The sequence below is a fragment of the Ursus arctos genome, unplaced genomic scaffold, assembly GCF_023065955.2.
Source record: "Ursus arctos isolate Adak ecotype North America unplaced genomic scaffold, UrsArc2.0 scaffold_13, whole genome shotgun sequence".
Classification (NCBI taxonomy): domain Eukaryota; kingdom Metazoa; phylum Chordata; class Mammalia; order Carnivora; family Ursidae; genus Ursus; species Ursus arctos.
The window spans coordinates 727,820-754,657 of NW_026622797.1; the positions used below are offsets into that span (position 1 = coordinate 727,820).

The 26,838-nt window shown below is 43.1% G+C and overlaps 3 protein-coding genes across 9 annotated transcripts in view; 2 read left to right on the top strand and 1 right to left on the bottom strand.

The window, feature by feature from the left end:
- The first annotated feature begins 18 nt into the window (after positions 1-18).
- Positions 19-18,155, top strand: PHF10 (PHD finger protein 10). Of its 2 annotated transcripts, none has more exons than XM_048226020.2 (12): positions 19-132; positions 2,492-2,598; positions 4,839-4,969; positions 5,589-5,672; positions 6,613-6,746; positions 6,844-6,993; positions 7,580-7,689; positions 9,354-9,507; positions 11,747-11,902; positions 16,335-16,443; positions 16,727-16,915; positions 17,950-18,155. In XM_048226020.2, exons 1-12 carry the CDS (start codon positions 46-48, stop codon positions 18,033-18,035), a joined length of 1,497 nt encoding a protein of 498 aa, XP_048081977.1. In that variant the 5' UTR covers positions 19-45; the 3' UTR covers positions 18,036-18,155. The 2 variants fall into 2 exon arrangements, with proteins under 2 accessions (XP_048081977.1, XP_048081978.1); XM_048226021.2 differs by having other exon boundaries at positions 5,595-5,672.
- Positions 17,189-20,136, bottom strand: CUNH6orf120 (chromosome unknown C6orf120 homolog). The gene is made up of 2 exons (XM_026487988.4): positions 20,031-20,136; positions 17,189-19,634 (listed from the first exon to the last, which is right to left on the bottom strand). The coding sequence occupies exon 2, from the start codon at positions 19,591-19,593 to the stop codon at positions 19,039-19,041; it is 555 nt and encodes a 184-aa protein (XP_026343773.1). The 5' UTR covers positions 19,594-19,634; positions 20,031-20,136; the 3' UTR covers positions 17,189-19,038.
- A 27-nt stretch (positions 20,137-20,163) lies between these two features.
- WDR27 (WD repeat domain 27) overlaps positions 20,164-26,838 on the top strand; it is a 163,627-nt gene continuing 156,952 nt past the window's right edge. For 3 of the 6 annotated variants that reach the window (XM_044379964.3, XM_044379963.3, XM_048225916.2), the window contains exon 1: positions 20,173-20,332. The gene's annotated coding sequence lies outside the window, so the exon portion shown is untranslated. Of the gene's footprint in view, positions 20,333-26,838 lie in introns of all 6 variants that reach the window. The other 3 variants (XM_048225914.2, XM_057310880.1, XM_044379965.3) reach the window with 3 other exon arrangements.

Sequence of the window (26,838 nt, forward strand, 5' to 3'; positions counted from 1 at the left end):
AGGCGGCGGCGGCGGCGGAGGCGGCGGCGCGGGGCGCTCGGGCTGATGGCGGCGGCGGCCGGCCCCGGGACGGCGCTGTCCCCGCGGCCGTGCGACAGCGACCCGGCCACCCCCGGAGCGCCGTCCCCGAAGGTGAGGAGCGGCACCCGGAGTGGCGGGGCGGGGACGGGACGGGGCCGCGGCGGCGGCGGGGCCGGGCCGCGGGGTTCCCGCCGGGACGAGCCGGAGGCCGCGGCCCCCCGAGGCCGCCGCCCCCCGAGGCCGCCCCCGCTCGGCCGCCGCGGCCGGGTCCCTGAGGCGGCGGGGGCGGCCTGGCCCCGCGGAGTGCGGGGCGGAGTGCGCGTCGCCGGGGTTCGGAGCGCGCCCGGCGGAAGCGGCTCTCGGGGCCGCGGCGTCCCGGCCGCGAGCGGGGAAACCGGCCCCGGAGGCTCCGGGGTGGCTCGGGTGGCTCTGGACTGTGTTGCCTCGCCGAGAACCCGGCAGACAGCTGGAGCACAAAATAGTCCGTGAACTTAGTTTAGTAACTAGACCAGCACGCAGGCGTTCTAATTTTTCCTGCGAAACTCTTTTTGTGATTTGAAATGTAGTCGGTGCCGTTTCCCGGAGCTAAGGGGACCGCGTGCTCAGCCGGAGGCGACTGGAGAGCAGCCGGGCTGCGCGCTAAAGCGCGTGTGCGCCATCAGGGGTTTGGGGAGAAGGTGGGCCCCCCGGAAGCGGCCGCTGGAGCAGGCTGCGGAGAGCCTCGGGGGGCGCGCACCTGCGGGGGGAGCGCACCTGCGGCCTTGGCATACCACCTGTGGCTCGGAGTGCGGGCGGTCCCTAACGCGCCGCTCCACCGCGCACCTGTGCGGGCAAGGGGCCGCCGACCCACGCTCCCTCGTGCTCGCAGTGCCTCTGCTTAGCACTGCTAATAGCACATGCAGAGCACTGCCTATGGAACTCTGGGTTCAGCTTTTTTTGAGGACTTTGAATTTTTAACTTTTTTTTTTTTTGAGTGTTTCAGCTTTTTAACCAAGGGAAATACACTTAAATCGACGTTAAAGTTCTTAAAATGCTCAATCGCAGGTAAAACAAAACAAAACAAAAACTCTTGAATTTGGTTAAAGGGAGTTATTCCTGAAATACTGAATATGAAATGTCTCAATTGTGATCCTTACTGTTAAGTGTAAAATTTTGGAGAATACATTTATTCTGTCTGTTCTCCATCTCATACTTGGTTGCTTTTCTTCATAGGAATGTACAGAATTCTTTAATTGAACGATTATATTATACAGGAACTAAAAAGGACAGTATGCCATATATTGTACTATTTGGGAAAGGATCGGGGTAAATTCCTAAGTAGCTGGAGCCATTTGAGACTTTCCAATTATCATCACAGTTATATTAACTTTTGTAGGACACTTAATTATTTGCTAGGCCTTGCTCTAAGTGCTTCGCACGTATTTAACTCATTTAATCCTTGCATCAGCCACGCCATGCAGGCGGTACTATCATCTCAATTTTACAGGTAAGGAGAGGCTCACAGAACACAGCACTCAGCTAGTGAAGGAAAGTGCCCAGTAAGATCCCAGTCCAGCTTTGGTATACATGACCAATGTAACTTATTACCTCTTTGTATTCTTCTACGGGAGTGCCTTCTTTTTAATATGTAGCAAGAAGACCATGGTATTTAACAAAACTGTATTCATCTTACAAAGCTACACGTCCTTGATTTTTTTAAAAGTTATTTTTGTAAGCCTTATAGTCATTAAGCCTTAGGTAATATGTAAATAAATCCATTTTCTAACATCTGATGCCTCATTCGCGTTCTGAATGGAATGGTTCAACTTAAAGTCTTGATATTAATGTCTCATCACGGATAATGTTACCTAAAAATGCTTAGGCCTCCCCTCTTTTGATGGGGGTGTGTGTGTTGCTGTATAGATTGATGACTCTTATTAGGGAATATTTTTGCTAAATTTTTGCGGTGTAAGAAAAAAAATAGCAGGATTGGTAACCTGTTTTTAGTCTTTGTATGCCCTTTTTTCATGGAAATAGAAGTATATAAGAGCCCATTAGAATAGTCCTGTCAACCAACGAGCTATGAGTTGAGTTAAACACTAAATGATTCACATATTTTTTTCCTAGCTGAGGTAGGAGGGTTTGCTTTAATTTTAGAGTGTTGCAGCAATTTTATGTGTTTTTAAAGCACAGGATATTTTAACTGCAGTCGGTAAGAAAGCAAAAGTAGATTTAGATTTACAAGTCAATTAAAAATTTTCTTACTCGGATTGTATTGAAGATCACTTTTTTTTAAGTTTTCTTCTCAGGTTTTGCCATACCAAATTCTTGACCCCTGTTAATTATAATAGAAGGTTAACATTTGTATAATCAGTTGTCCTTGAAAAGCCTTTAAGTGGAGTCTTTTAGCAAGTCTGGGAAGATACATAATCGTTCTTTCCTTATTTTTTTATTGTTCTCTTCTTATTTTTTGAATTTTTTAAATGTATAGGATGATAATGAAGATAATTCAAATGATGGGACCCAACCATCCAAAAGGAGGCGAATGGGCTCAGGAGATAGCTCTAGGAGTTGTGAGACTTCAAGTCAAGATCTTGGGTACTGTCATTTCATTGCTTAATCGTAGTTTTTGTGGTATGTTTCTCTCCTCTGCGATACCTACCTCCTCCCTGGCCCCTGCACTGGCAAAGGCAGTTGTTAGAAATTGTAGTATACTTTTGTCATGTTTTTACATATGACGCAAACATTGCTTTTGCTACTCAGTGCAATTACGGCATGTATTTATTGTGATAAAATACACATATAAAATTCACCACTGTAGTGATGTTTGGGTGTGTCACTCAGCGGCACAGGTTAGTCCAGTGTCCTTCAGCTGCCACCTGCACCCTTCTCTAGTGCTTTACTACTGCGAGGAAACGTCCTAGCCATGAAGCAGTAACAGTTGCCACTGCCCTCTCTCCCCGGCCCCGGCAGCCGCCATTGCCCTCGCTGACGTTTTGGATTTGCCTGTTGTAGTGTATTTCGTGTAGATGAAATCATAACTGTATTTGTCTTTTTGTGTCTGGCTTCTTTCAGCGTAACTTCTTGAAAGTTCATCCATGTTGTAGCATGTGTTGGAATTTCCTTTCTCTTTAGGGCCGAACTGAGCTCCGTTGTGTGGCTAGACCACCTTTTGTCCTTTCATGTGTGACTGACACTAGGGTTGTTTCCCACTTTCAGCTGTTGTGAACAGAGCTGCGGTGGACGTTGGTGTACAAATATGTGTGCAGTCCCTGTTTTTAATTCCTTCGGATCTATCCCTTGGGGAGGAGCAGCTGGATCGCTGCTGTTCTGCCAGCAGTGCAGTTTCCTTCCCCATTGGTTCTGTCCCAGTTCTTCTGATAATACCACCCTAAGAGATGTGAGCGACATCTCACTGTTGTTTCTAGTTGAATTTCCAGAATGACTAGTGGTGTTGACCGTCTTGTCAGTGATTATTTGTGAATCTTTGGGGGAAATGTCTCTTCAGGTGTTTCCGCCATTTTTACACTGGGTTGTTTTGTTGTTGAGTAGTAGGAGTTTTTTTTATGCATTCTGGATATTAATCCCTTATCAGATACAAGATTTGCAGTTCTTTCTATTCTGTGGGTTGCCTTTTTCACTCTGTCGAAAGAGTCCTTTGCTGCACAAAATTTTTAATTTTGCTGAAGTTTTAATTACCTATTTTTCTTCTGTTGCTCATGCTTTTGGTGTCATGTCTAAAACCTGTTGCCAAATCTGAGATCAGGAAGAGTTACTCCTTTGTTTTCCAAGAGTTTTCTGGTTTGGTTCTTGTATTGAGGTTGTTAATCTATTATTGAATGTGATAGGAGGTAAGGGTCCAATTTCATACTTTTGCATTTGGATATGTAATTTCCCAGCACTATTTTTTTTTTTAAGATTTTATTTATTTATTGACAGAGAGGGAACATGGAAGGGGAGTGTGAGAGGGAGAAGCAGGCTTCCCGCCAAGCAGGGAGCCCAATGCGGGGCTCGATCCCAGGACCCTGGGATCATGACCTGAGCCGAAGGCAGACGCTTAACGGCTGAGCCACCCAGGCGCCCCTCCTAGCACTATTTTTGAGAAAACTCTACTTTTTGGTTGTTACTTTTAATTGGATGCATAAAATAGTGTCCCATTCTTGCCTCTATTGTGCACTGATGAGATTTAGGGGTTGAGTTGGCGGGGTCCAGAGATCTGTCATTGGCTCTTCAGGATTGGGATTGGTCCGTGGTACACTGACACCATCAGACCAGGTCTGTTCTCTGCTTCTGGCCTTGTGGAGTCTATGAGAAAAAACAATTATGGTTTATAGTTCAGCTCTTTGAGAAACAAGGTTTTGGAGTTCTGCTTTCTTGGCTGTTTGATTCACTGAACAGCAGGTGGAAAATGAGTTGGCGACTTTGTACCTTGGGAGAATGAAACAGGGGTATGGGCGTGAAGCCCAAGAGAGGGAATTCAGAAAAAATATCACCACCGTTTTGGCCTCGTAGATCTCTTACGCTACAAAATTCCTTTACTGCTGACACTTGTGAGTCGTGGCTCTTCGGGGTGTGTGGAAGTGCTCCAGTGCTTTGTTTGGTGTCGCACATGCTCGCTTTTCTTTCCCTCTGCCTGTTTTGTGATGTTCTTGGACGCACAAGACCGTGGGAACTTGTATGTATGGCAGAGTCCGACGACTGAATGAGAATTTAAATAATTAAAGTAGTTCTCCAAAATTCCTAAAAATAAAACTTCTCAAAAATAAATCCTTAAAATAAAAATGACTAAAACTTAACAAAAGCCACATTTAAGGCATAATATATATTTCTGTGCTTAGCTTTAGCTACTATCCAGCAGAAAATTTGATAGAGTACAAATGGCCACCTGATGAAACAGGAGAATACTATATGCTTCAAGAACAAGTCAGTGAATATTTGGGTGTGACCTCCTTTAAACGGAAATATCCAGGTATTAAGTCTTAGTTTATGTAACAGATTAAGTCTAACTTGTAACTAATAGTAATTCTTTTTGATAGGTTATCAACTTCTGAATATTTGAGTATGGATTGTTTGTAATATACTGTATATTCTGCTGGCTGATGTTCCTTTCTGCTGTCACCCAACGTTTCTCTCCACTCTCAGTTTGCTCTTATGCTTTATAAATGGACTTAAAAGCAAAATGTGGAAGGTGAATTTCCTGGGGGAAGTCTTAGAAAAAGTCATGTTATGGCCGAAAGCAGCAGGAGTTTGATTCTTTCCTACTGCTCCCTGGCCTGAGCGAGGGAGGCAGTACGTGGGGCTGCGTCTGCATTTGAGAAAAGCTGTCTGTGCAACTAGTTACTATTCTTGCTTTGGGTTATTCTATTTTCAACTTTAATTTAGCTTTTATTCCTTGAATTTGTACGATAGCGTGGTCTCTTTAGTAATCTTTGGAATATATAACACGCAGTACTTTTTCAAGTCCATGAAGAATTTAACTTTTTAAAAAATCTTAAAAAGGTTTTTAAGTTTTTAAAAGCTTTACAAATGCATAATGTTACAAATGTAAAAGACTATTTTTAATAGTCTTTTGTTCTTTTTTTTTGGAGATTTAGAGCGACGAGATTTGTCCCATAAGGAGAAACTCTACCTGCGGGAGCTGAATGTCATCACTGAGACGCAGTGTACTCTAGGTAACGGAGGCTTTGAACGTGGATTCGGAAAGCTAGATGTTTATGAGGTGATATTGGATGGGTATTTGTCGTCTTTCCTGAAGTATTTTACAATATTAATGAGATAGATTGAATTATTTAAGTGTTAAATTGTTTTTGGTTTTTGTTAAAATACAGAGAAGAATGACATTTTATAACAGTATCATTTCACAGAAGTGTCCGTGTGTCTGTGTGTGTGTGTGTGTGTGTGTGTGTGTGGCATGCAAGATTTGTATAGTAGTTATTAAAAGTACTGGTCTTTGTCTCGTATAGGGCACATTTTGCTGTTTTTAGTTCTGTATGATTATCTCCATGCTTTGTTTCCAGTTTTTCTTTCATAAACGTTTTAATGTGCCATGGCTACTTTTTAACATAAAACCATGGGTGTTCATCACAGCAGTTGGTATGATCTGATGCTCTGAGTTTGAAAATTGCCTGTGTGACTTGTATGTGTGTGCTGATGCCTCTCTGGGAATTTGAATGGACTCTGTAATATTTCTCGTGTATTGAATTTGAAGACTAAGTACTGCAATATATTGAAAAACTCTTGTTTTCTTCTAATATCTTTTCTTAGTTAAGGATATTAGATTAAGGATAATCCTTAGTCCTCAATTGCGTATAGTTAGTATGCATCATTATTTAGCCACTGTTTTAGTAAAGGGATATATGTTTATAGTACATTGAATCTTAAAGTGGTTGAAAAATTGATTTATTTTCTTTTGCAACTTTGATGAGCTTTTTTTAAAAAATTGTTTGACGTTATATTATGAATATTTTTTTAATTTTCTAATATATCACAGTATTTTCCCTTGACTACTGGAAAACTTTAAATGTAGGGTGAAGGAAAAGCAAATTTTGAAAAGTAGTTTTGTTCAGTTAGCCTTAAAAGAGCTTTTTTTACTTTTTTTTTTGTCTAAAATAGGCTTAACAGCATTGCGCAGTGATGAAGTGATTGATTTAATGATAAAAGAATATCCAGCCAAACATGCTGAATATTCTGTTATTTTACAAGAAAAAGAACGTCAGCGAATTACAGATCATTATAAAGAGTATTCTGTAAGTATTGAGGTGCCTGCCATCTCTTATTTGGTTTGGGGAGAATGACATTTTGTAAAGTTATATTTGACTTCCAAATGTAATATTTTTATTTCAGCAAATGCAACAACAGAATACTCAGAAAGTTGAAGCCAGCAAAGTGCCTGAGTACATTAAGAAAGCTGCCAAAAAAGCAGCTGAATTTAACAGCAACTTAAACCGGGAACGTATGGAAGAAAGAAGAGCTTATTTCGACTTGCAGACGCACGTAGGGCTGCTTAACTTTCTTAGTTCCTGAACCTCACTTAGTGCTGTGATGGTAGAGTGCTCAGGACCTCCTTTATTTAACCGTTGTTTTTTCGTACTGGCAATGTGTCCTTTTCTGCCCCAGAACTTGAGATATAATTTTTAATGATATGCCAGTAATACTCCGCTCACTTCTGTGTGTGTGTGTGTGTGTGTGTGTGTGTGAGTGAGGTGTCTTTTGCCCTGTGGTTGACATTCTACTACTTGTCCCAAGGGTTGTTTTAAGAAATTTCCATCTTAATTTACGTAATACTCATGGTTGCCATGTGAGGTTGAAGCTAGTATTCTCATTTCTTAGATGAGGACGTTTGTATGCGTTGCCCAGGTCCCCTTGCTCATCAGTGGTGGGCAGAAGCACACCACGTTTCCCTCAGCAGTGATGGCCGTGGTGAAGAGCCAGACACAATTCCCCTGTACAGCTAGAAACACTCTCCTGTCTCCTTGGGTTCTAGTTCCTAATGTCTCCTGTGTTTTTAGCCTTTTGGGGTGAGGAGCACAGTGGAGAACACAAGGGATTGTGTTTTGTATTTCTCTGCATGTTAACCCAGGTTATCCAGGTGCCTCAAGGGAAGTACAAAGTGTTACCGACAGAGCGAACCAAGGTCAGTTCTTACCCAGTGGCCCTCATCCCCGGACAGTTCCAGGAATATTACAAAAGGTATTCATTGGTTTTATGACCCTTCCTACTGGGTATTGCTGAGGGACTTGAAAGTCTTGTGTACTTGCCTCCAAAAAGTTGGGCGTGCGTCCATATTCTCTGACCTCTGTGGCTCTGCCGTGAAGAACACAGTTGAGGCGGCGCTTGGACAGCTGCTGACAAAGCCCAGGCTGCCCGTCTCCCCGCCCACCTACTCATGTTTCTGTGGGCAAGTGCCAGAGGTTCTCAAGCACCTCAGGTCTCACACTGTTCCTTTGTCACTTGAAAGTTTGTTGGGAATGCAGACTCCTGGGCACAACCCCAGACCTGCTGATTTCTTGTCTGTGTTTCCACAGACCTCTGCTGGGAAGCACTGGCTTCGTCTGCAGAGAGTATGAAGGAAGGAGCAGAGTGGCTGCTTGGGTGGGTGCGGCCACCTGCTTGTTCAGCCACATCACTGGCCTGGCTGCTGCTTCCACACAGTGTAGCAAGATGTTGCTCATCTCTTATCCCCAACCGGGATGTCACTGAAAACCAGGCGAACAGGGTCATTTTGTTTGAAAATCTCAACTTTTACTTCAGCTTTAAATCTTATGTTCTTGAGGAAAGAGATTATTCTTTAAAGAATAGTATTTAAAATAGACTATAGGATCGGGGCGCCTGGGTAGCGCAGTCGTTAAGCGTCTGCCTTCGGCTCAGGGCGTGATCCCGGCGTTATGGGATCGAGCCCCACATCGGGCTCCTCCGCTGGGAGCCTGCTTCTTCCTCTCCCACTCCCCCTGCTTGTGTTCCCTCTCTCGCTGGCTGTCTCTCTCTGTCACATAAATAAATAAAATCTCTAAAAAAAAAAATAGACTATAGGATCATACTATTTGAAAGCCAAATTTAAATCATTGATTAGCAGATTTTAATTCACTTTTGGGTCAGCAGATTATTAAAAGTGATATGCAGGGTACCAGTCCCTTTGCTTTTTGCTATGTTAGTTGAGGGAGCTGCTGATCTGGTGCCTACTCCTAAACGCAGGTGTCAGGGTGTGGACCGGGTGTGATGTGGGGGGGGCCGGCTGGTGGGTGGGAATGGCACGAACATGGCGTGGGTGCCATCTGACTCAGGATGAGGGCCTGCTGATCTCTAGTGTCAGACACACTAGGTGATTAATTTGGTTTCTTAGATAATGTCATGGACCACGCACTGCCGTGCATCACGAGCGTCGATGATGTAACCCTCACGTCCGTCTGTGAGGCGGATGCATCGTTGTCCTCGTTGCACATGCGAAGCAGCGACAGACCCACAAGCAGTGAGAACTTAGGGAGTGGGGGTGGGGTGCTCAGGCAGCTTAGGCTTTGTGCACGGTCCTTAACTGCCACAGTTCCACTGTAGTCTGCTGACTTTTTTTTTCCCTCCTCTTTTTGGGTTGAGGATGAAGGAGAGAGACATTATCTTTTGACAATAAGAATCAAGTGCATATATTACACTCTTAGCCTGTTGTAAAAAAATGTTTAAGCTTTTTATTTATTACCTTTCTTTACTTGATAGAAAATGAAAAGTTATTTGTTCCATCTGTAATCGTTTTCCAAAAGTATTTGGGGTTAATTGAGAAGATGAAGGCTATCTTTGAAGCTCATGGATTAGATCATTCATATGAATCATAAAAGATAACTGACAGTCATCTGTCTGAACCTCAGGTACTCACCGGATGAGCTGCGGTATCTGCCGTTGAACACCGCGCTTTATGAGCCCCCTCTGGATCCTGAGCTCCCGGCCCTAGACAGCGACGGCGATTCGGATGATGCCGAGGACGGTCGAGGCGAGGAGAGGCGGAAACACAAAGGCACTTCGGTAGGAGCATTGATCTTTACGAGGTGGTGTCTCCTGCCCCTTGAGTTTTTGCTAGTTGCTTTCCCAGATGTTGAATTGAACTTGTGTCACCACCCTCTTTTTGAACAAGGACAGTTGCATATAATTTCCTGAATGTGTTCATCAAGAAAATTTATTGTGTGCGTTGGTATAGATGGGCTGTGCATGGCCTTTGGTAAGTTTTATTTTTAAAGTTGCCTTTAAAGTTATCACAGGCACGTTAGGAAAGGGCACCGGATATGAGTTTACAATCCTGTATTGAAATGTCTTGGTTTTGGGAGCACGTTAACTTGTGTTCCTATTGTTTAACTTTTTTTTTTTTTAATATTTTACTTATTTATTTGAGAGAGAGACAGATATAGTGATAGAGAGCACAAGCAGGGAGGAGAGGGAGAAGCAGGCTCCCTGCTGAGCAGGGATTCCCCACTTGGGGCTCGATCCCAGGACCTTGGGATATGAGCCGAAGGCACTTGACCGACTGAGCCACCCAGGCACCCCGTCCTGTTGCTTGATCAATAGTTCAGATTTCCTATAGGAGAATGTGAAGGTGACTGGTACGTTGTGCTCTTTGGGAAGTTTTCTTGTATGACTTTTTTTTCCCCCAAGCAAAATGCAATTGCATGACTGGGAATGTCTGGTGTGCTTGGTGGAGGTGAAGGAGAACAAAAATCACAGTGCCAGAGGATTTTGATTTGATGTAGCACATTTTTAAACCTCATTGTGGCCAGCCTGAAGCCGAGAATGTGCTACTATTAAATGGGCAGTACATTTTTTTGTCACCAACAACTTCTAAAACATTTAATGATACACGTTACATAAAATAAGATGCTATTCCAGTAATTAAAGTGATGGTACCATTTTTCTCCTGTCTTATTGGTAAAAGGGGAGCTGTGGTGTGAGCAGGCTATGTTGAAGCTGACTTTCCCTCACTCTGCCTAGAGGAGTATAAATTAATCCAGCATTTCAGGAGAGCATTTAACAGTTTATACCAAGATTTTTAACTTCCACAGAATTTGACCTAGTAAATATACTAACAGAATTTACCTGAAGGACAAAATTTAATTAGGAAAAAAAATGGTCGTTGGAGTGTTAACAGTATTTGTTATAATGGAAATTAGGAATAAGTTCAATGTCCACAGTAGGTGATACATTACATTTACATGACAGAAATTAAGTTCAAAGAATATTTAATGATGTGTTAAAATGCACATAATACTTAAAACAATTGAAAAACACGAGCATACACACTCAGTGTAATCCACGTGTGTGTTTTAAAGATCACGTTTAAAGATTTATTTATTTTAGAGGAGTGGGGGCGGGGCAGAGGGGGAGGGAGAGAGAAAGTCTTAAATAGACTCCGCACTGAGTGTGGAGCCTGACGTGGGGCTCGATCTCACAACCCTGAGATCATGACCTCAGCTGAAACCAGGAGCCGGTCGCTTAACAGACTGAGCCCCCCAGGTGCCCCACTAGTTTTGTGTCCTAAAACAATGAGGAGAAGTGTAGATGGGGTGTGTGTATGCGTGTGTGAATGTGTTATTCAGACGCACACCTGGAAAACATTACAAGGAGACACGTTCATGTGCCCAGCAGTCTCAGAATGTTTATCAGGATAGTTACGGATAGCCTACTTTTTTCACTTATAATTTTCATAATTTATATGAACATAGCATTTTTATTTTAGTTAGAAAAGTTTAAATTAACAAATGAAGAATTAAATGATCAGATATTGAACTCCTAAACTTTGAACATATAAAATATGTCAGATACTGTCTGTCGTAGAGCCTCAGTGATATTGGTGCTTGCATGGAATACAGGTGAGTGCTTGAAGAACTTTAATGACATTTGTTACTCAGTAAAAATACCCACCCTTATTTAAGAGTTTATTTTTTAAGCCGTTTTTTGTCTGAAACAAACAATGCCCGCCGGTGACACAGCACAGTGCTGTCGAACACCGGAGCAGCCAGTTCTGTCCATGTTACGTCAGAAAACGGTGGATGAAGGTACTAGCTGGTGCAAATGAAATTAGTTCTGTGTTATCATGTATTTATAAGACCGGTAGGTGATTTTTAACATGACTTCTTTTAGTCTGCACTGGAAAAAGTTTTCTTATATTTACCATTATCTTTTTATTTTTACACTGATGGAACTTCAAAACTTCTTATAGATCCCACTCAAGTCTGTGTGAATTCCAAGGAATCTTTGTGCTTTTGACCTCCAGGACAGCTCCTCCGGCAACGTGTCTGAAGGGGAAGGCCTTCCCGACAGCCAGGAGGAGCCTTTCCAGGGAAGACAGAGATCCAAGGACAAAGCTGCTACTCCAAGAAAAGATGCTTCCAAACGTTCTGTACTGTCCAAGTCAGTCCCTGGGTACAAGGTAGAAGAAAAAAGCCCCTGACTCCGCTTCCTTCCTGACCAGCCTCTCTCCCCGAGATAGTCTAACTTGACTTTCAGAGTCGCGGAGCTCTGCCTGCTGCACTTCACTAGCTGTTCTTCTGTGGTGTGTGCCCTCTGTCGGCTTCCTTCTTTTTTGCTTTATTTTCCTGGTGGCTTTTCTGTCACTTTTGCCTATGGTTCAGCTTCTGTTTTCTGTATATGTACAACTTATAAGAAAATCTTTTGTCTTTTAAACAATAACCAGGCAAGTATGGGTTTTTAAAAAATTATTTATTTCATAGGCAGAACTTCATACTTTGTTTCCTTGGAGTAAAGATCCTAATCATCTGACATTTAAAATATCCTCGTATTTAGTATAGCTGAACATGCTAAGCTGTAAGGGATGGGTGGATAGACTCTTCGAGTAAGCTGCCTCTCCTGGAGAAAGATCTGGGTTTAATCTAAAGATTATTTGATCCATTGGCCAAATTCAGCTAACTCTGCGATAGAAAATAGTAAAACCTGTTATTTACATTGTGGTGAATTTTTAGCCTGACCTTGGCAGATAGCCTCTATAACTCCATGACCAGGATTTAAGCATTATTTAGTGGTGCAATCTGGCATATATATTTATATGTACTTGTGAACTTCTGGTCTGGCTCTTCTCAGAGTAAGGTAGTATGCTATCAGCAATAGTATTGTTACCGTCTTCCCCCTCAGAGAGCTAGGTGAGAGGTGAGTAGCCTTATCCCTGCATGGGGGTTTAGGAATGTCCTGCAAGGGGTGAAATCAGCCGCACGGTTTTACGTTCTGGACGGTAATAGTAAAATAGACCATTCGTATGGTCTGGAATGTATCAGAATATGCCTTTTATTGTGGTTATGAAAGTGTTTTGAAGGCACGTTTTAGAGTAAGGCGATCGGGTAGTTCTGCTGAGTGGAATTGTTAAAGCATCTTGTCGTGTGTCAGGATTGGGGTCGCGGTGGACGATCTAGAAGAACAGGTGCGCGCGCGGGCCGCCAGCCAACTTCCCTTCCCCCAGCCGGGCCCTTCTCGCAGTCCGCTTACCTTTCTTCTCCTGAAGTAAACAAAGCAATTTAACAAATTAGTGTATTTAATCCGTGTTTAATTTGAAAATGCCTTTACATAATCAACTTAGAAATGCGTGTTTTTCAGTCTATGGCAAGCAAATTTTAAGCTTCATTTGGCAAGGGTTGGCTTCCAAGGATGGCTTCAGTAGGCTGCAGCTGTGTGATTTTTATACTTGTTTTTACATATATAGCTTACCTAATTTTTTAAACATAAAATGTAAATTAATGCTTAATAATTGGAAGCAAATGAACTCCAAAGATTAAATCTTGGAAAGTGAGCCCGGTGTGTGTGCTGCAGAGCGTGCTGCTGGTCTTCAGTTGGAGTGGCAGCTCGAAGCACACTGTTGGCATCAAGGAGACCTTTCACAGTACGCCTGGATTCATCATGGGTTCAGAGGAGAGAATGGTGAAGTCGATGTTTTAATAGAGGCCGAAAATGAAGAATTATTCCGCAGTATCATTGATTTAATCTAGAAATCCTATAGATTAACCTAAATTGATATTACTCAAGGGAGTGTAATATGCAAAATACACATTTTATAATTTCTGTGAACATTTTTAGTAGCTAAAAATGTTTCAGGTATTTCAAAGTTTGGAACAACCAGTATCTAGACTTCATACATTAATGTGAACATGTTTATTAAAATTAACCTCTCTATGAAAAATATTAATAAGCCAAGATGTGCCTAAATATTAGGGTACTTCAAGCTGAAGGTCATATATATAAATATGTTGGAGTTAAGAAAAATGATGATGTATCTGATGTCTTGCTTAATAAGATTCACTAGTGCTTGCCCTTAATTTGTAGGACAGTATTGTTTAGGTTACATTAACCTGCAATTAAAACATAATTGTTAGGATTCAGGCCTATCTGACAAGTTTATAATTAAAATCTATATTATATTAGTGCTACCGTGAAAGTCTCACTTATCTTTGGTTATTTCTCAAGCAGGAAAGTCAGTGTGTTGTGAGCCTTTTATTTGAGATGCTGAGAACCATTAGGATGAGTATTTTACTTTTCTTGTCAATAGTGAAACTTTGATGTTGTTGCAGTTACTAGAAGTAGAACTGACTGTCAGACATAGGGTTCTCTTCCGTCAGTCTTCGAGGGAGTTCTGCACACTGTTCCCTTCCTCCGTCAGAGGGGTCTCCTTCAGAGACTAGCTTCCCAACTCGTGGTCCTGGGTGTGAGCAGGTGGCTTCTCAGCTCAGAGTGCTTGAGCGAACAAGAATTGCCATTAGGAAATGCTCCAAAGCTCTGTCTCTCTTTCTTTCTCTCTCCCTTCTCCACCCCTGTCACTCCCTCTTTTCATCAAGATGAAGACTGTTGGGTAAGAAAAATTTTAAGTGGTTTAACAAAATATTATGATTTTTAAGCTTAGAAGTAAACCTAGAATTTTCTTGGTGTCCCTTTTTTATCATAGGTGTTTAATGTATATTTTAATGGCTGTAGAACTTGAATTGCTCTAGAATGTGAATGACTAGCCTTGTGTTTGATTCCTTTTTGACTTTTGTAAAGGATCTCCTATGAGGAGTTCTTTTAGGATTTAAAACTGTGTAGTTACTTCCCTGACTTCAGTGAAAGATATCCGAATACCTGGTATACCAGTATCTAACTTCAACTACAAGTATTAAACAAGTATATCTTTTCCATTCAGTGCAGGTGCCATAACCACAAGAGAGTTCTTATTTTGGTGTATTGAGAGGTAGTTTTCTGCTGTATAGTATGGCAGTTACAGATGTGGTCATCACCGGATCAGAACTTGGATCGTAGAAGTGCACTTCTAGCTGTCTTGTGTTCAGGTGTAGGAAACACAGTGAGAACGTCCTGCATAGAATGTAGCAGCAACAGTGGAGGGTAACTGCGCTGCAAGACCACACGGTGTGAGCACGTGACACTATCCTTTTGTTGGGGGAGCAGGGTATACAGACACACATACAGGAGATGTAGAATAGTTCACGGTAAAGTTTTACATGTATGTTTTAACTTCCATGATATTTATTATTTTGTAGAGACATTTGTGATTGTGTAGTTATTGTTTTTATTATATTTATGTATAAGGTTGACTTTTTTTTAAATAAATAAGCCAAAAATTATTTTTGAATGCCTCTGTCATCTTTTGCAAAGAAAGATAATTTAAAACATAAAAAACTTAAAGAATTAACGAATTGTTAAGGCTTAACAGGTTTTGAAGGTGGCAGTGAGACATTTCAAAGCTGGATTGCTGTATACAAAGTTGGAGTTTCCTTTAGACTCCTCTTTGGTTTAGTAACTTAGGAGAGGGAAATAGAAGATGTATTTGGCTGGGTTGGAATAAAACAGAAATACCCCAGTCCTGTTGAAGAGAATCTCCCCGCTGGTCGTGTATACACATATGACCCTGGCCCATCTCCTACTTGGCCCATGCTTGCTCTTCTTTTTCCGCCACCATTATGTACGTATTCAGGTAGCATGAATGAACATCATCTTATGGTCAAAGCTGTGACGTTTGTATGTTCTCCCTCCCCTAATAATTGTAGGTGCTGTGAATCTTTTCTTCTTTGTCCTTTTCCGTGTGTTGCTAAGTGTTTTTTAAAGCCCAGATACTTTCATTGAATTGAGCAAAGCTTTAATCCAAAAAATGAATGGTACTCGAGAATATGAGGGTGTCTGTAATTTTTTAAGTGATTTTTTTTTTCTTTTGCTTGTCTGAAAACTTATTTTCCTCTTTTATGTTTTGTATCTCATATGGAATGCTTTTCCCTTAAGCACAGGCTCTTTTATTATTAGATATGCAAAGGGAATAATCATAGCTTGGTTTCCAGAAACATTTATGCACATGACAATGTATGGATGAGACATCTTTCAATTAAAAATGTTAAAACATTGATTCTTGTAACTTAGATTTTATAGATCTGTTTTTACAACTTTGGGAAAATAATCAGTTTTTAAACAAAACCAGTATATAAGCTGCTTAACACAGAGCCTTCTGTTTCTCAGTAAGCCTGACTATACATGTAATGGTCATTCGGTTCCTGGATTTTCTCTTCCAGTTAATAGTTCAACTTGACATTGTAGTTTCTTCCCTTCCAGTTTATTATACAGATCTTACTGTGCACATAGGGAGTGTAGAATGCTACATTTAATCCTAACAGGAGATCACGCTGTTGACAGAAGTTTTAAACGAAATCGAAGGCTTTAGTCAGTAGGCCATTGTATGTTGAAAGCAGGCTGTCTGGTTAGGTCTTTCAAAAAGGTCCTCACTAGCAAGTTACCAAAAGTAGATAAGGCAGTAACAATTCCTTATGAACCCATAGTAAGTTCTTCTGGCATGAATTTATAGCCCTCTTCTACCCTTCCAGCCAAAGGTCATTCCAAATGCTCTATGTGGAATTTGTCTGAAGGGTAAGGAGTCCAACAAGAAAGGGAAGGCTGAATCACTTATACACTGCTCCCAGTGTGATAATAGTGGTAAGTACTGACATGTCTTCTTAACATTTTAACCACCCTATTTGTTGCTTCGAAAACCAGGATTTTTAGTTGTTAGACCTGAGTCAAAGATCATCAAATTTATAGGGTAACTTGTGAGGCATAGAAAAGCCGCCCATGTATTTTCCTCTACTTCTTGTATTTTCATTTCTTTGGTGATTAAACATTGTAGCCATTCTCGAGAACTCGAAGCAAACTAGCATTTTATTATGCCATATTAAGTTCAACATTCTTTTGTGAAATACTAATGCTGGTTTTGGTTTAGGCCATCCTTCTTGCCTGGATATGACCATGGAGCTTGTTTCTATGATTAAGACCTACCCATGGCAATGTATGGAATGTAAAACTTGCATTATATGTGGACAACCCCACCACGAAGAAGAAATGATGTTCTGTGATGTGTGTGACCGAGGTTATCATACTTTTTGTGTGGGCCTTGGTGCTATTCCATCAGGTAAAGACTGAAAAAAGGAGGAACATTATCTTTGAGTGAAGGGACTCTCCCAGCCTTTTTTTAAAGGCTTTGCATAACACCATAAAGACCCTTCTGTTAAGAAGTGACCAAAGTTGTGATTATCCAGATAATGTCCACCTGCTTTTCATCCCTAGGTAACCCAACTAAAGGACAAATGGGATGTCAGAGTGCCCCATCCAAGTGCTGGAAGTAGAGTCCAATGTAGCGTGAACTCATGTCTTTCTACTGAAAGAACTAAAGCAAGAGCATCAATTTGTTTCAAAGCCTTGATTTTATTTTTATGTCATCTATTCAGAAACTTAACAAAAATGACTGCTATGCCTTTATAAATATTAAACCAGATTTCTATAAAATGAGGCAGCATGACAATTCCAGATAACTTTGGAATGAACACAGAGTCAAAGAATAAATCACAGTAATTGGACTAAAATATTACACATAATTGTGTAAATTTAGAACTTATTTGCATAGTTAACACTGTATAATACTTTTATAAAATATATGCCTAGAACTAAGTTTCCTGGGAATCATTAAGAAACAGGCAACTTGAAGTTCTGGAGTAACTCAGATGGAGTACATGGTAGTTTATCACTGATCAGTTTAAAGTGCGTGTCTGGTACACCAGGTCTCAGGAGCTGCCACTGAGCAGCAGAGAAAAAGGCTGAAAATAAGCCAAACTCTGTAACAGGTTTTATAGGAGGATTTGTAGTACTGAACTCTGAAAGTAGGATAGCGTTTGGGTTTCAGAAAGGACTGTGGTAACTTTTAAAGTCCTTATTGTATAGAGTCACTCCCCCCCCCCCCCCCCACTGGCACTGAATTTCACATGGTATTGATTACACTGATGAAGGGAAGTGTACATTTTTCTCCCTAAACTCATTTGTGTCCTTCACATCACAAATCCACAGAGAAATGTCATTAGTGATAGCTAAGGAAGGAGAGCCAAATGGGTTTAAAATTCAGTCCTAAAGAATTAAATTTCACACTATATTAACTAACAATTTTTCTCCTAGGTCGCTGGATTTGTGACTGTTGTCAGCGAGCCCCCCCAACACCCAGGAAAGTGGGCAGAAGGGGGAAAAACAGCAAAGAGGGATAAAATAAAGTAGTTTCTTGACCCCCATATTGTAATATGGATTTAAATGAAATATTTGGTGCCAACTTACATTCTCAATTTTATGCCAATAAAAGATTTCTGAAATTAACTATGTGCTTAAAATCTGCAAGTTCATTTATTTGTTATAAGCCACTTTTACCCTTAAAACCAATTTCAAGTAGAGAAATAACAGTTCATTTTCCAAACGTTTTTTCAATTTCTTAGTACTTTGGCTCTATCCAGAAATTCAGTTGGAAATATTAAGACAATTTAATTGAAATACTCGACTCTTCCTCCATTGACCTGAAAGTGACTATTATTTGCATGAAATTTTCCTAATCTATATTGTTTCTGGCCTATGGTGGGTAGCATAACAGTTATTTAATGATGGAAGAATTTTAATATAGCCAAAGGTGATAAATACAAATGACCTGATGAGATCTGGTGCAGCTGGTACAGGAACGACCTGGGTCTGTCTGCCAGGAAACCCGTCTGGAGAGGGGTGCCCACTTGACCTGGGGAGCAGAAACGGGGCTTTCGCCCCATACCCACCCTAATCCCCAGAAATCATTACGTTTCAGACTTGCTTTTAGTAACTCTGAAAAGTCTACACGTTGTTAACTGGACTCGGAATTTCTAACCAGAATACAGTTCTAGCTACCAACCTTTTAATCTGATGCTCTATTTCAATTTATTTTATATATACCTGGGTTACTGCGATATTTTTAGTCACCTGACAAGCTAATCAAACTGGAGTTTAAACATTTTATTGTGCGTATTCCTTTTACAGGAATTTTGACATTTGGAGAAAAAAAAATTACATCGCTCTTGCTGCTTTCCCTACTTTTGGGGTGTATGAGGTAACAAAACTGTATGGCTTTATTTTCCATCCCTCAATTAGAAGAAGTAACCAGAATTTCCACCAGATCAGTGTAGCTGGGTTCCAAGAGAACTGCAATCAACTTCACAGATTACGGGCGTGAGACTCCAGAGCACGTTCAGTGAATCAAAACAGGATTTCAAGTACCAGTTTCAGAATACTAATTAGTATAGTCCAGAGCACGGACTCCTCCTCCGGGGGCGCATCCTCGGGGGCGTGGGCGTGCCTGTGCCCTGGGTCCCTGCCATCGATGGCCGCGACCTCAGCAAAGGGGGACTGCTCAATCCTGCGGTCGAAGTACACTTTCATCTCGAACTCGCTCTCGTGGTGGGACGGGTGCCCGTAGATGCCGATGCCCACGGGGCGCTGGAAGTGCGCGGGGATGGACACCACGTCCTGGCCGCACGTGACGGACTGCAGCTCATAGTCGTCGAAGCTCGGGTGGAGGGTGCTGTCCGACACGTACAGGTCTGCATCTCCCTTCAAGCTCTGCATCCTAAGAACAATCTTCCCCTCATGATTTAACCTCAAGTAGCTGTAATTCCCGGCTCCTATCTGGCCCTGCACAACGTGCAGGAGGATCCATTCTTCGGGAACTTCGTCCTCGTCCGAGGGGCTCACCGAGGACACCACCTGCGAGGCCAGCAGGACCAGCAGCGCGCGCTTCCAGGCAGCGGCCATGTCCGCCGCCCGCCGCAGTCACCTGCTCCCCTGCGGACGTCCTGCAGGAGGACCAGAGGGCAAGCTCAGCACCCCCGCGCCAGCAGTGCCGGCAGCGCCGGCAGCGCCAGGCCGCTGCTCGGGGGCGGGTCCCCGGAGGCCCGGGGAGGAGAGCCGAGAAAAGAAGGGGAAGGAGGAGAGGTGCTGGGTGGGAAGGGGAGGAGAGGTGCTGGGTGGGAAGGGGAGGAGAGAAGAGAAGGGGAGAGCGGGAGCGGTGCAAGGTGGGAAGGGAGAGGGGAGGGAGGAGCGGTGTAGGGTGAGAAGGGGGAGGGGAGGTGGGAAGAAAAGGACCGGGGCGGCTCCGGGCAGCCGGAGCGCGGGGCCGAGCGGAGGGGCGGCTCTGGGAGCGACGGCCCTGTCCGGAGCGAGGACTGGGGGAGTCCGGTCACCGTACTCACCGCCGCTCCCCGCCAGGCGCCGCGTCTGGAGCATCCGGGCCGGGGCTGGAGCGCCGCGCCAGGGCAGCCGGAAATGAGGCGGCGCCCGGAAGTGAGGCACGACCCGGAAGTGAAGCGAGACCCGGAAGCGGAAAGGGCCCTTAGCCTCTCGCGGAAATGACGAGGGCAGTGGGTCCTAAGCCGCGGCGGCTCGTAACCCGGGCGACAGGGGTGGGGCGGGGCGCGGCCCGGCGCTCTCCGAGTGCTCACCGGGACCGAGCGTCCACCTCGCGGGCTGCGCGCCAGGTCCCGGCGGGCCCCAGGTGAGAGACAGGAGGCCGAGGACGCGACCCTTCTCAGGCACCTGTTACCTGTTCTCTGTTCCTCGTAAGAACACGGTAGTTTTTGAAATGCTCCTAAAAGAGGCTTCCCAATGGAGTCGTATTTCTGTTTAGGGTACTTGGTGAATTTGGAACCTGGTGTGGAGGGGCCCCTATTAGTCATTGAACTAGACTTCCCGAAGAAAGATTGTATGCATTTTCGGATCACTCGTTGTTGTTGAGTCCCATTCTGCTGCTTTCGTGGAAATCCGCGGAGTCGGACCTGAGAGCACGCAGTGCCCTGGCGCCCCTGTCTGGGGACTTGGACTCCGCCGGGTCCCACAGGACTCGTGGGACGGTCGGGGCGCCGAGGGAGGCTGGGTCAAGCAGGTGTGGTTGCAACACCGACTGGCGGCAGTCGAACTCACTTGTGGGCGTGTCAGGGTGACAGGACAGGCTGCAAGCTGATGAATTTTGTGAAATTGGGAAAAGCCACCTCCAGGGGGTCGTGACCCGCTGGTCTTTGGGCTGGTGATGGAGGTGGCACCAGTCGGGGTGTCTGCTTGCACGTGGGATTCCCCCGCTGACCTGGGCCGACCACCCGTTTTATTTCCCCGTGAAAGCGTATTGGCCTGGAGTACAAGAGAGAGGCTATGGCAGAGGGAGACATCTGGATCTGTTTAAATAACTGAAAAAGGAAATGAGTTTTAAACCACAGTATCGTTGTTCGTTCTCGATGCCTTGTGCTCACCTAACAAGTCATGGTTCGGAAGTGAGGGCTGAACGTCGTCTGTAAAGTCAGAATTTCTTCAGTCTGCCTAACAGAAAGAGGGTATAGTCTGATTGATTGATTGCACCTAAATATAAAGAGTAGTGTTACCTTTAAAATATTTAATAATTTAGGAAAAGACTTCAACAAATAGAAATGACTGTGTCTGATTTGGTGCCCTTCCCACTCCCCGCACTTTTGTTACCAGCCTTGTTCCATATTATCCTAGTTCTAGCCTCAGGATAGCGAGAATTAGGGCTCTCTCCTGTTCTGGGTCATGTGGAGAACTTTATGTTTTCTTTTGCTCCAGTGTAAACCATCAAGGATACTTTACTTACGGTTCCATTTATAATTTTCTGCGACGAGCTTATCCTCTCGTGAGCATCATTTTGGCGGCAAGCACTCCAACAGCCTTTAAATGCTTGACCTGTGCCCACAGGGTTTCCAGCTTTTTTGGCTTCCAAGATTCCCATTAGCTACAAGCCATTACTTACTACAGAATTTTATTCACATGAGGCCTTGTGCTGGACCCAGTCCAGCTTAAATTGGGCCCAGTTTCATCCAGGACCCAACCCAATTTTTAAGTTGGACCCAGTTTGGTAACCACCAGCAGTTCCTGGTGTGGAATCTGGGCAGGGTGGGGAGAGGTTGTGGAGAGGGATTCCAACCAAATGGGCAACTGTAGATCTCAGGAGATTGGGAGATCAGCACAAAGAGAGCCGCACTCAGAACCGAGAGGAACTCACCCAGGGCTTGGGGAAACAGGGACACAGAGAACTCAAAGTGCTTTCAGGGTACCACGCCTGTGTTTCTCCTTGCCCTGAAGCTGTCAGAGATCGCTTCACATCCCATCACAGCTGCTAAATCTGTAAAATCACAAAAACTCAACTGAATACATTTAAAGATCAAATTGGCTATTTAATGATGCATGAGGCATCCCTGTCTAGCAGTGGAAAGGAGCTTTGCCGAGCTGTAGGAAAGGACAGGCTTTTAAAGCTGGAAAGGGTGTGAGAACGACATTGTTAGACAATGCATTGTTTCAGACAAGGTCGCCTTCCTCAGGGAACGGAAGGGGTCTGTGGGCCAGACTATCACTCTGGTGCTAACCAGATAATTCCAAATTGAGTGTAAAAAGTTTAATTCCTGGGGATTGAGACTGCAGTTAGACTAGGTATTAAGTCTTGGTCTGCTGACATGGGGTTTAGTACAGTGACTGCATTTTGGTGGCGTTGTCTTCTTTCTAACAGTTCAGATATGTACTGAATATTTATCATGTATTAGGTACTAGGATACAACAGTGAGAAAATAGACACATTTTTTCCTTTCCCAGAGCTAGACATTAATCAGTTATATAATTTTATGTGTGTATGTATGTGTTTATCTATATACACTTGACCTTTGAACAACATGAGGGTTCAGTGTACCTCCCCCCCCATAAAGTGGAAAATCTGTGTATAATGTTTGACTCCCTGAAAACGTAACCACTGGTAGCTTACTGTTAAGGAGAAGCCTTACCCATAACACAAACAGTTGACTGACACGTATTTTGTGTGTTACATGTACTGTGTACTGTATTCTTACAATCAGATCAGTTAGAGAAATGATAAGGAAAATACATTTACAGTACTGTACTGTATTTGTTGAAAACAGTGTATGTAAGTGGACCTGCACAGTTCACAGCTGTGTTGTTGAGGGACGGGCAAATCTGAGGAATGAACTGGGTCACAGGAGGACAATGAATGGGGCTGGGCACATGGTGGAGAATGAGCTCCAACAGCTGGGCTGGGCCACGAGTCTGGTCTTTATCTTCAAGAGGACGGGTAGCTGTTGGCAGCATCTAAGCAGGACGTTGCCTTCATACCTTGTAGTTCAGTCATTCCTTGGTTGTGGATCCAGAAGGAGGTCCTTAGGGAACTAAATTCCCCTCAGGCTGCTTAGAGACAAGTAACAAGGACTGGCCTGGGTACAGGTGCATCTCAGAACACTGGCTTCCTGTAACCCAGCAGCCAGTACCTTACAGGGTAATGGAGCCCGCACTGTAAAGGTGGTGACGCATGTGCAGTGCACATTGCATGAAAATGCCAGGCTGCAGACATGTGAAACCTCCACTGGGTTGGGAATTGTGTTGAGGAAATGCAGGTGATCACCCCACAGGTCTGGGAGCACATGGTGTCAGCATCCCAGAGCCCTGTGGACCTCCCGTCATCACTCCCTGCCTCCCTCCCAGCAATGTTTCCCAAACATCCCTCCCTCCTTCCCAAAGAATCCAGCTCTGCGCGCTGGTAGACCAATACTGAGCAGACACTATGGTATGCACGCTGTTATGGATACCCCTCTTTCCCCAGGCTGCGGCACGTGGACAGTTGGGCTGTTTCCGATTTTGGAGTCATGAATAGTGCTGCTTTGAGCCTTCTGATAGTTGTTCTGTGTTACCTGTTTCTTGGTGCATGTGCTCATGGTTCTGCGTGTGCTCCGCAGAAAATTACCCCTAGATCTGTTGAGTGTTTGCTCCAACTTCACATTACTCCTCCCGTGGGGTTCGGAAGCTCATCCATATTCAGTGATCTTTTCTTAGTCTTTTTGATTTTAATCGTTCTGATGGTGTTCACTTTTCATTTAAGTGTGCATTTCTCTGATAATTAATGAGGACGAGCATCTTCTCCAGTTAATTGGCCATTTGGAGATCTTTCATGAAGTGCCGTTTGCATATTTTTCTATGGGCTTGTCTGCCTTAAGATTTGTGTGAACTCTTTGTGCATTCTGGATGTCTTTGTCAGCTTTATGTGGTGCCCATCCTTCCTACTTTGTGGCTTGCCTTTTCACTCATTGAATGGTGTCCTTTGAGGAATACAAGTTTTGTATTTGTGGATATTGATTATGATATTATTGTGGATGTATTTTATTAAAGTTTCTGTCCTTCTCGAACATCTAAATGCTAATATATACTAGACAAACATGGGTTTGTTTTTTTTTTTTTTTTCTTAGTATCTATTCCTTTTCTGGCAGTAGTACTTGGATTTCCTTGGGTCACCACTCTTTTTCCTCTCCTGGCCAGGCTCCAGGGGTCACAATTCCATGACACATGGGGCTGACTTGTCAGCACAGTTTTATCCTTCTGATCACATGGTAAATTCAAGGATGAGAAGTGGCCCAAACTGGCCCAAACTCATAGAGAATGTTTGGGGTTTGATAGGAAGAGATGGTCCCTCTTTCCAGTGCACCAGAGCCTGAGAGAGTGGCCACGGGAGCTGCTGGCCAGCAAATGGCAACAAAAAGGAGGAGCCAGAGCCAAGATAGAGGCAGTCCCAGCTGAAAGATGAAGAGACCAGGCCTGGCTGCCTCAGGCTGCTGTATGGAGCCCTGCACACACTTTCCAGTTAAAGGCCTGCCCCTCCCGAGGCCCCTTTCTTTAAGGCTATCAGGCTGAGCTTTCTCTCATTTACACTGAAAAGCCTCTCGCTGACATGCAGAGTAAGCTGCCATAGTATCTACTGAATGTAAGGACTGTCATGGCATTTTATATTCTAATCGGTGCTATTTTGGACATCCTCGAAGAAATGCATTTTGGGAAATGTATAATGACTTGCTTCTTTTAAGTTTATAGGATGAAAATTTATGAATCAAAGAATATGTACTTTTTAAAATATTTTGATACACTTTTACCAAATAGCCAGGCTTATACCCATTTATTCTCTTCCCAGCAGAAAAAGTCTGCACATGATATTTTTACTTTATAATGTAGTTATTGCCGAGTTGGTGGATGAAAAATGATACTCTTTTGTCTTATGTTGCATTTCTTGATTACTAATTTTTTATATGTTTATTGGGCACTGGTATTAATCCTTTTGTGAATTTATTGCTCCTGTTTATTTTTTTATTTTTAAAAGTAATTTTATTTTGTTTTTTTCATCATGATGCATGCCCTCCTTCATCCCCATCCCCTGTTTTTCCCATCCCCTGCCCACCTCCCTCTGGTGACCCACAGTGTGTTCTCTGTGGTTACAAGTCTGTTTCTTGGTTTGTCTCTCTCTCTCTCTCTCTTTTTCCCCCTGTGTTCATTTGTTTTGTTTCTTAAATTCCACCTGGGTGAGATCTTATGCTGTTTGTCTTTCTCTGACATATTTTGCTTAGCATCATACTCTCTAGCTCCATCCATATTGTTGCAAATGGCAAGATTTCATTCTTTATTATGGCTGAGTAATATTCCATTTGTGTGTGTGTGTGTGTGTGTGTGTGTGTGTGTATCCCCTATATCCATTCTTCAGTCTGTGGACACTTGGGCTGCTTCCATTATTTGGCTATTGTTGATACTGCTGCTATAAACATAGAGGTGCATGTCTCCCTTTGAATTAGTGTTTTTGTGTTTTTTAGGGTGAATATCCAAGTAGTGTGATTATTGGAACATAGGGCAGTTTTTCTTTTTTTTTTTTTTAATTGAGAGAGAGAGAGAGAGAGAGAGAGAGAGAAGGAGAGTGAGAGGGAGCAGACTCCCTGCTGAGCAGAGAGCCCGATGTGAGACTTTATCCCAGGACCCTGAGATCATGACCTGAGCCAAAGGCAGATAGATGCTTAACCAACTGAGCCACCTATAGGGTAGCTCTGTATTTAACTTTTTGAGGAACTTCCATATTGTTTTCCAGAGTGGCTGCACCTGTTTGCATTCCCACCAACAGTGCACGGGGGCTTCCGCATTCTCTGCATCCTCCCCAACACCTATTGTTTATTGTGTTGTTAATTTTAGCCATTCAGACAGGTGTGAGGTGATATCTCATTGTAGTTTTGATTTGTATTTCTCTGATGATAAGTGATGTTGAGCATCTTTTCATGTGTCTGTTGGGCATTTGTATGTCTTCTTTGGAGAAATGTCTGTTGATGTCTTCTGCATATTTTTAAATTGGAATATTAATTTTAGGGGGTGTTGAGTTAAAAAAAAAAGTTCTTTATAGATTTTGGATACTAGCCCTTTATCTGATGTGTCATTTACAAATATCTTCTCCCATTCCGTTGGTTACCTTTTAGTTTTGTTGACTGTTTCCTTTGCTGTGCAGAAGCCTTTTATCTTGATGAAGTCCCAGTAGTTCATTTTTGCTTTTGTTCCCCTTACCTTTGGAGACCTGTCTAGCGAGAATTTGCTGTGGCCGAGGTCACAGAGGTTGCTGCCTATGTTCTTCTCTAGGATTTTGATGGATTCCTGTCTCACATTTAAGTCTTTCATCCATTTTGAGTTTATCTTTTTGTATCATATAAGAGAATGGTCTGGTTTCATTCTTCTGCATGTGGCTGACCAGTTTTCCCAGCATCATTTATTGAAGAAACTGTCTTTTTTCCATTGGATATTCTATCCTGCTTTGTTAAAGATTAGTTGACCATAGAGGTGAGGGTCCATTTCTGGGTTCTCTGTTCTGTTCCACTGATCTGTGTGTCTGTTTAACCACACTGTCTTGATGATCACAGCTTTGTAATGGTGCTTGAAGTCCAGAACTGTGATGCCTCCAGCTTTGGTTTTCCAGTTTGCCTTGGCTGTTTGGGGTCTTTTCTGTTTCCATACAAATTTTAGGACTGTTTGTTCTAGCCCTGTGAAAAATGCTGTTGGTATTTTGATAGGGATTGCATTAAATGTGTGGATTGCTTTGGGTGGTGTAGACATTTTAATAATATTTGTTTTACCAGTCTATGAGCATGGAATGTTTTTCCATTTCTTTATGTCATCTTCAATTTCTTTCATGAGTGTTTTATAGTT

Bases quoted from the DNA above. Each gene is read 5' to 3' on its own strand.
- PHF10 (XM_048226020.2), top strand. From the start codon at position 46: ATGGCGGCGGCGGCCGGCCCCGGGACGGCGCTGTCCCCGCGGCCGTGC. The intron at 4,970-5,588 runs GTATTAAGTCTT...TTTTTTTTGGAG, and splicing joins CTTTAAACGGAAATATCCAG to ATTTAGAGCGACGAGATTTG. The intron at 11,903-16,334 runs GTAGAAGAAAAA...CTACCCTTCCAG, and splicing joins AGTCAGTCCCTGGGTACAAG to CCAAAGGTCATTCCAAATGC.
- CUNH6orf120 (XM_026487988.4), bottom strand. From the start codon at position 19,593: ATGGCCGCTGCCTGGAAGCGCGCGCTGCTGGTCCTGCTGGCCTCGCAG.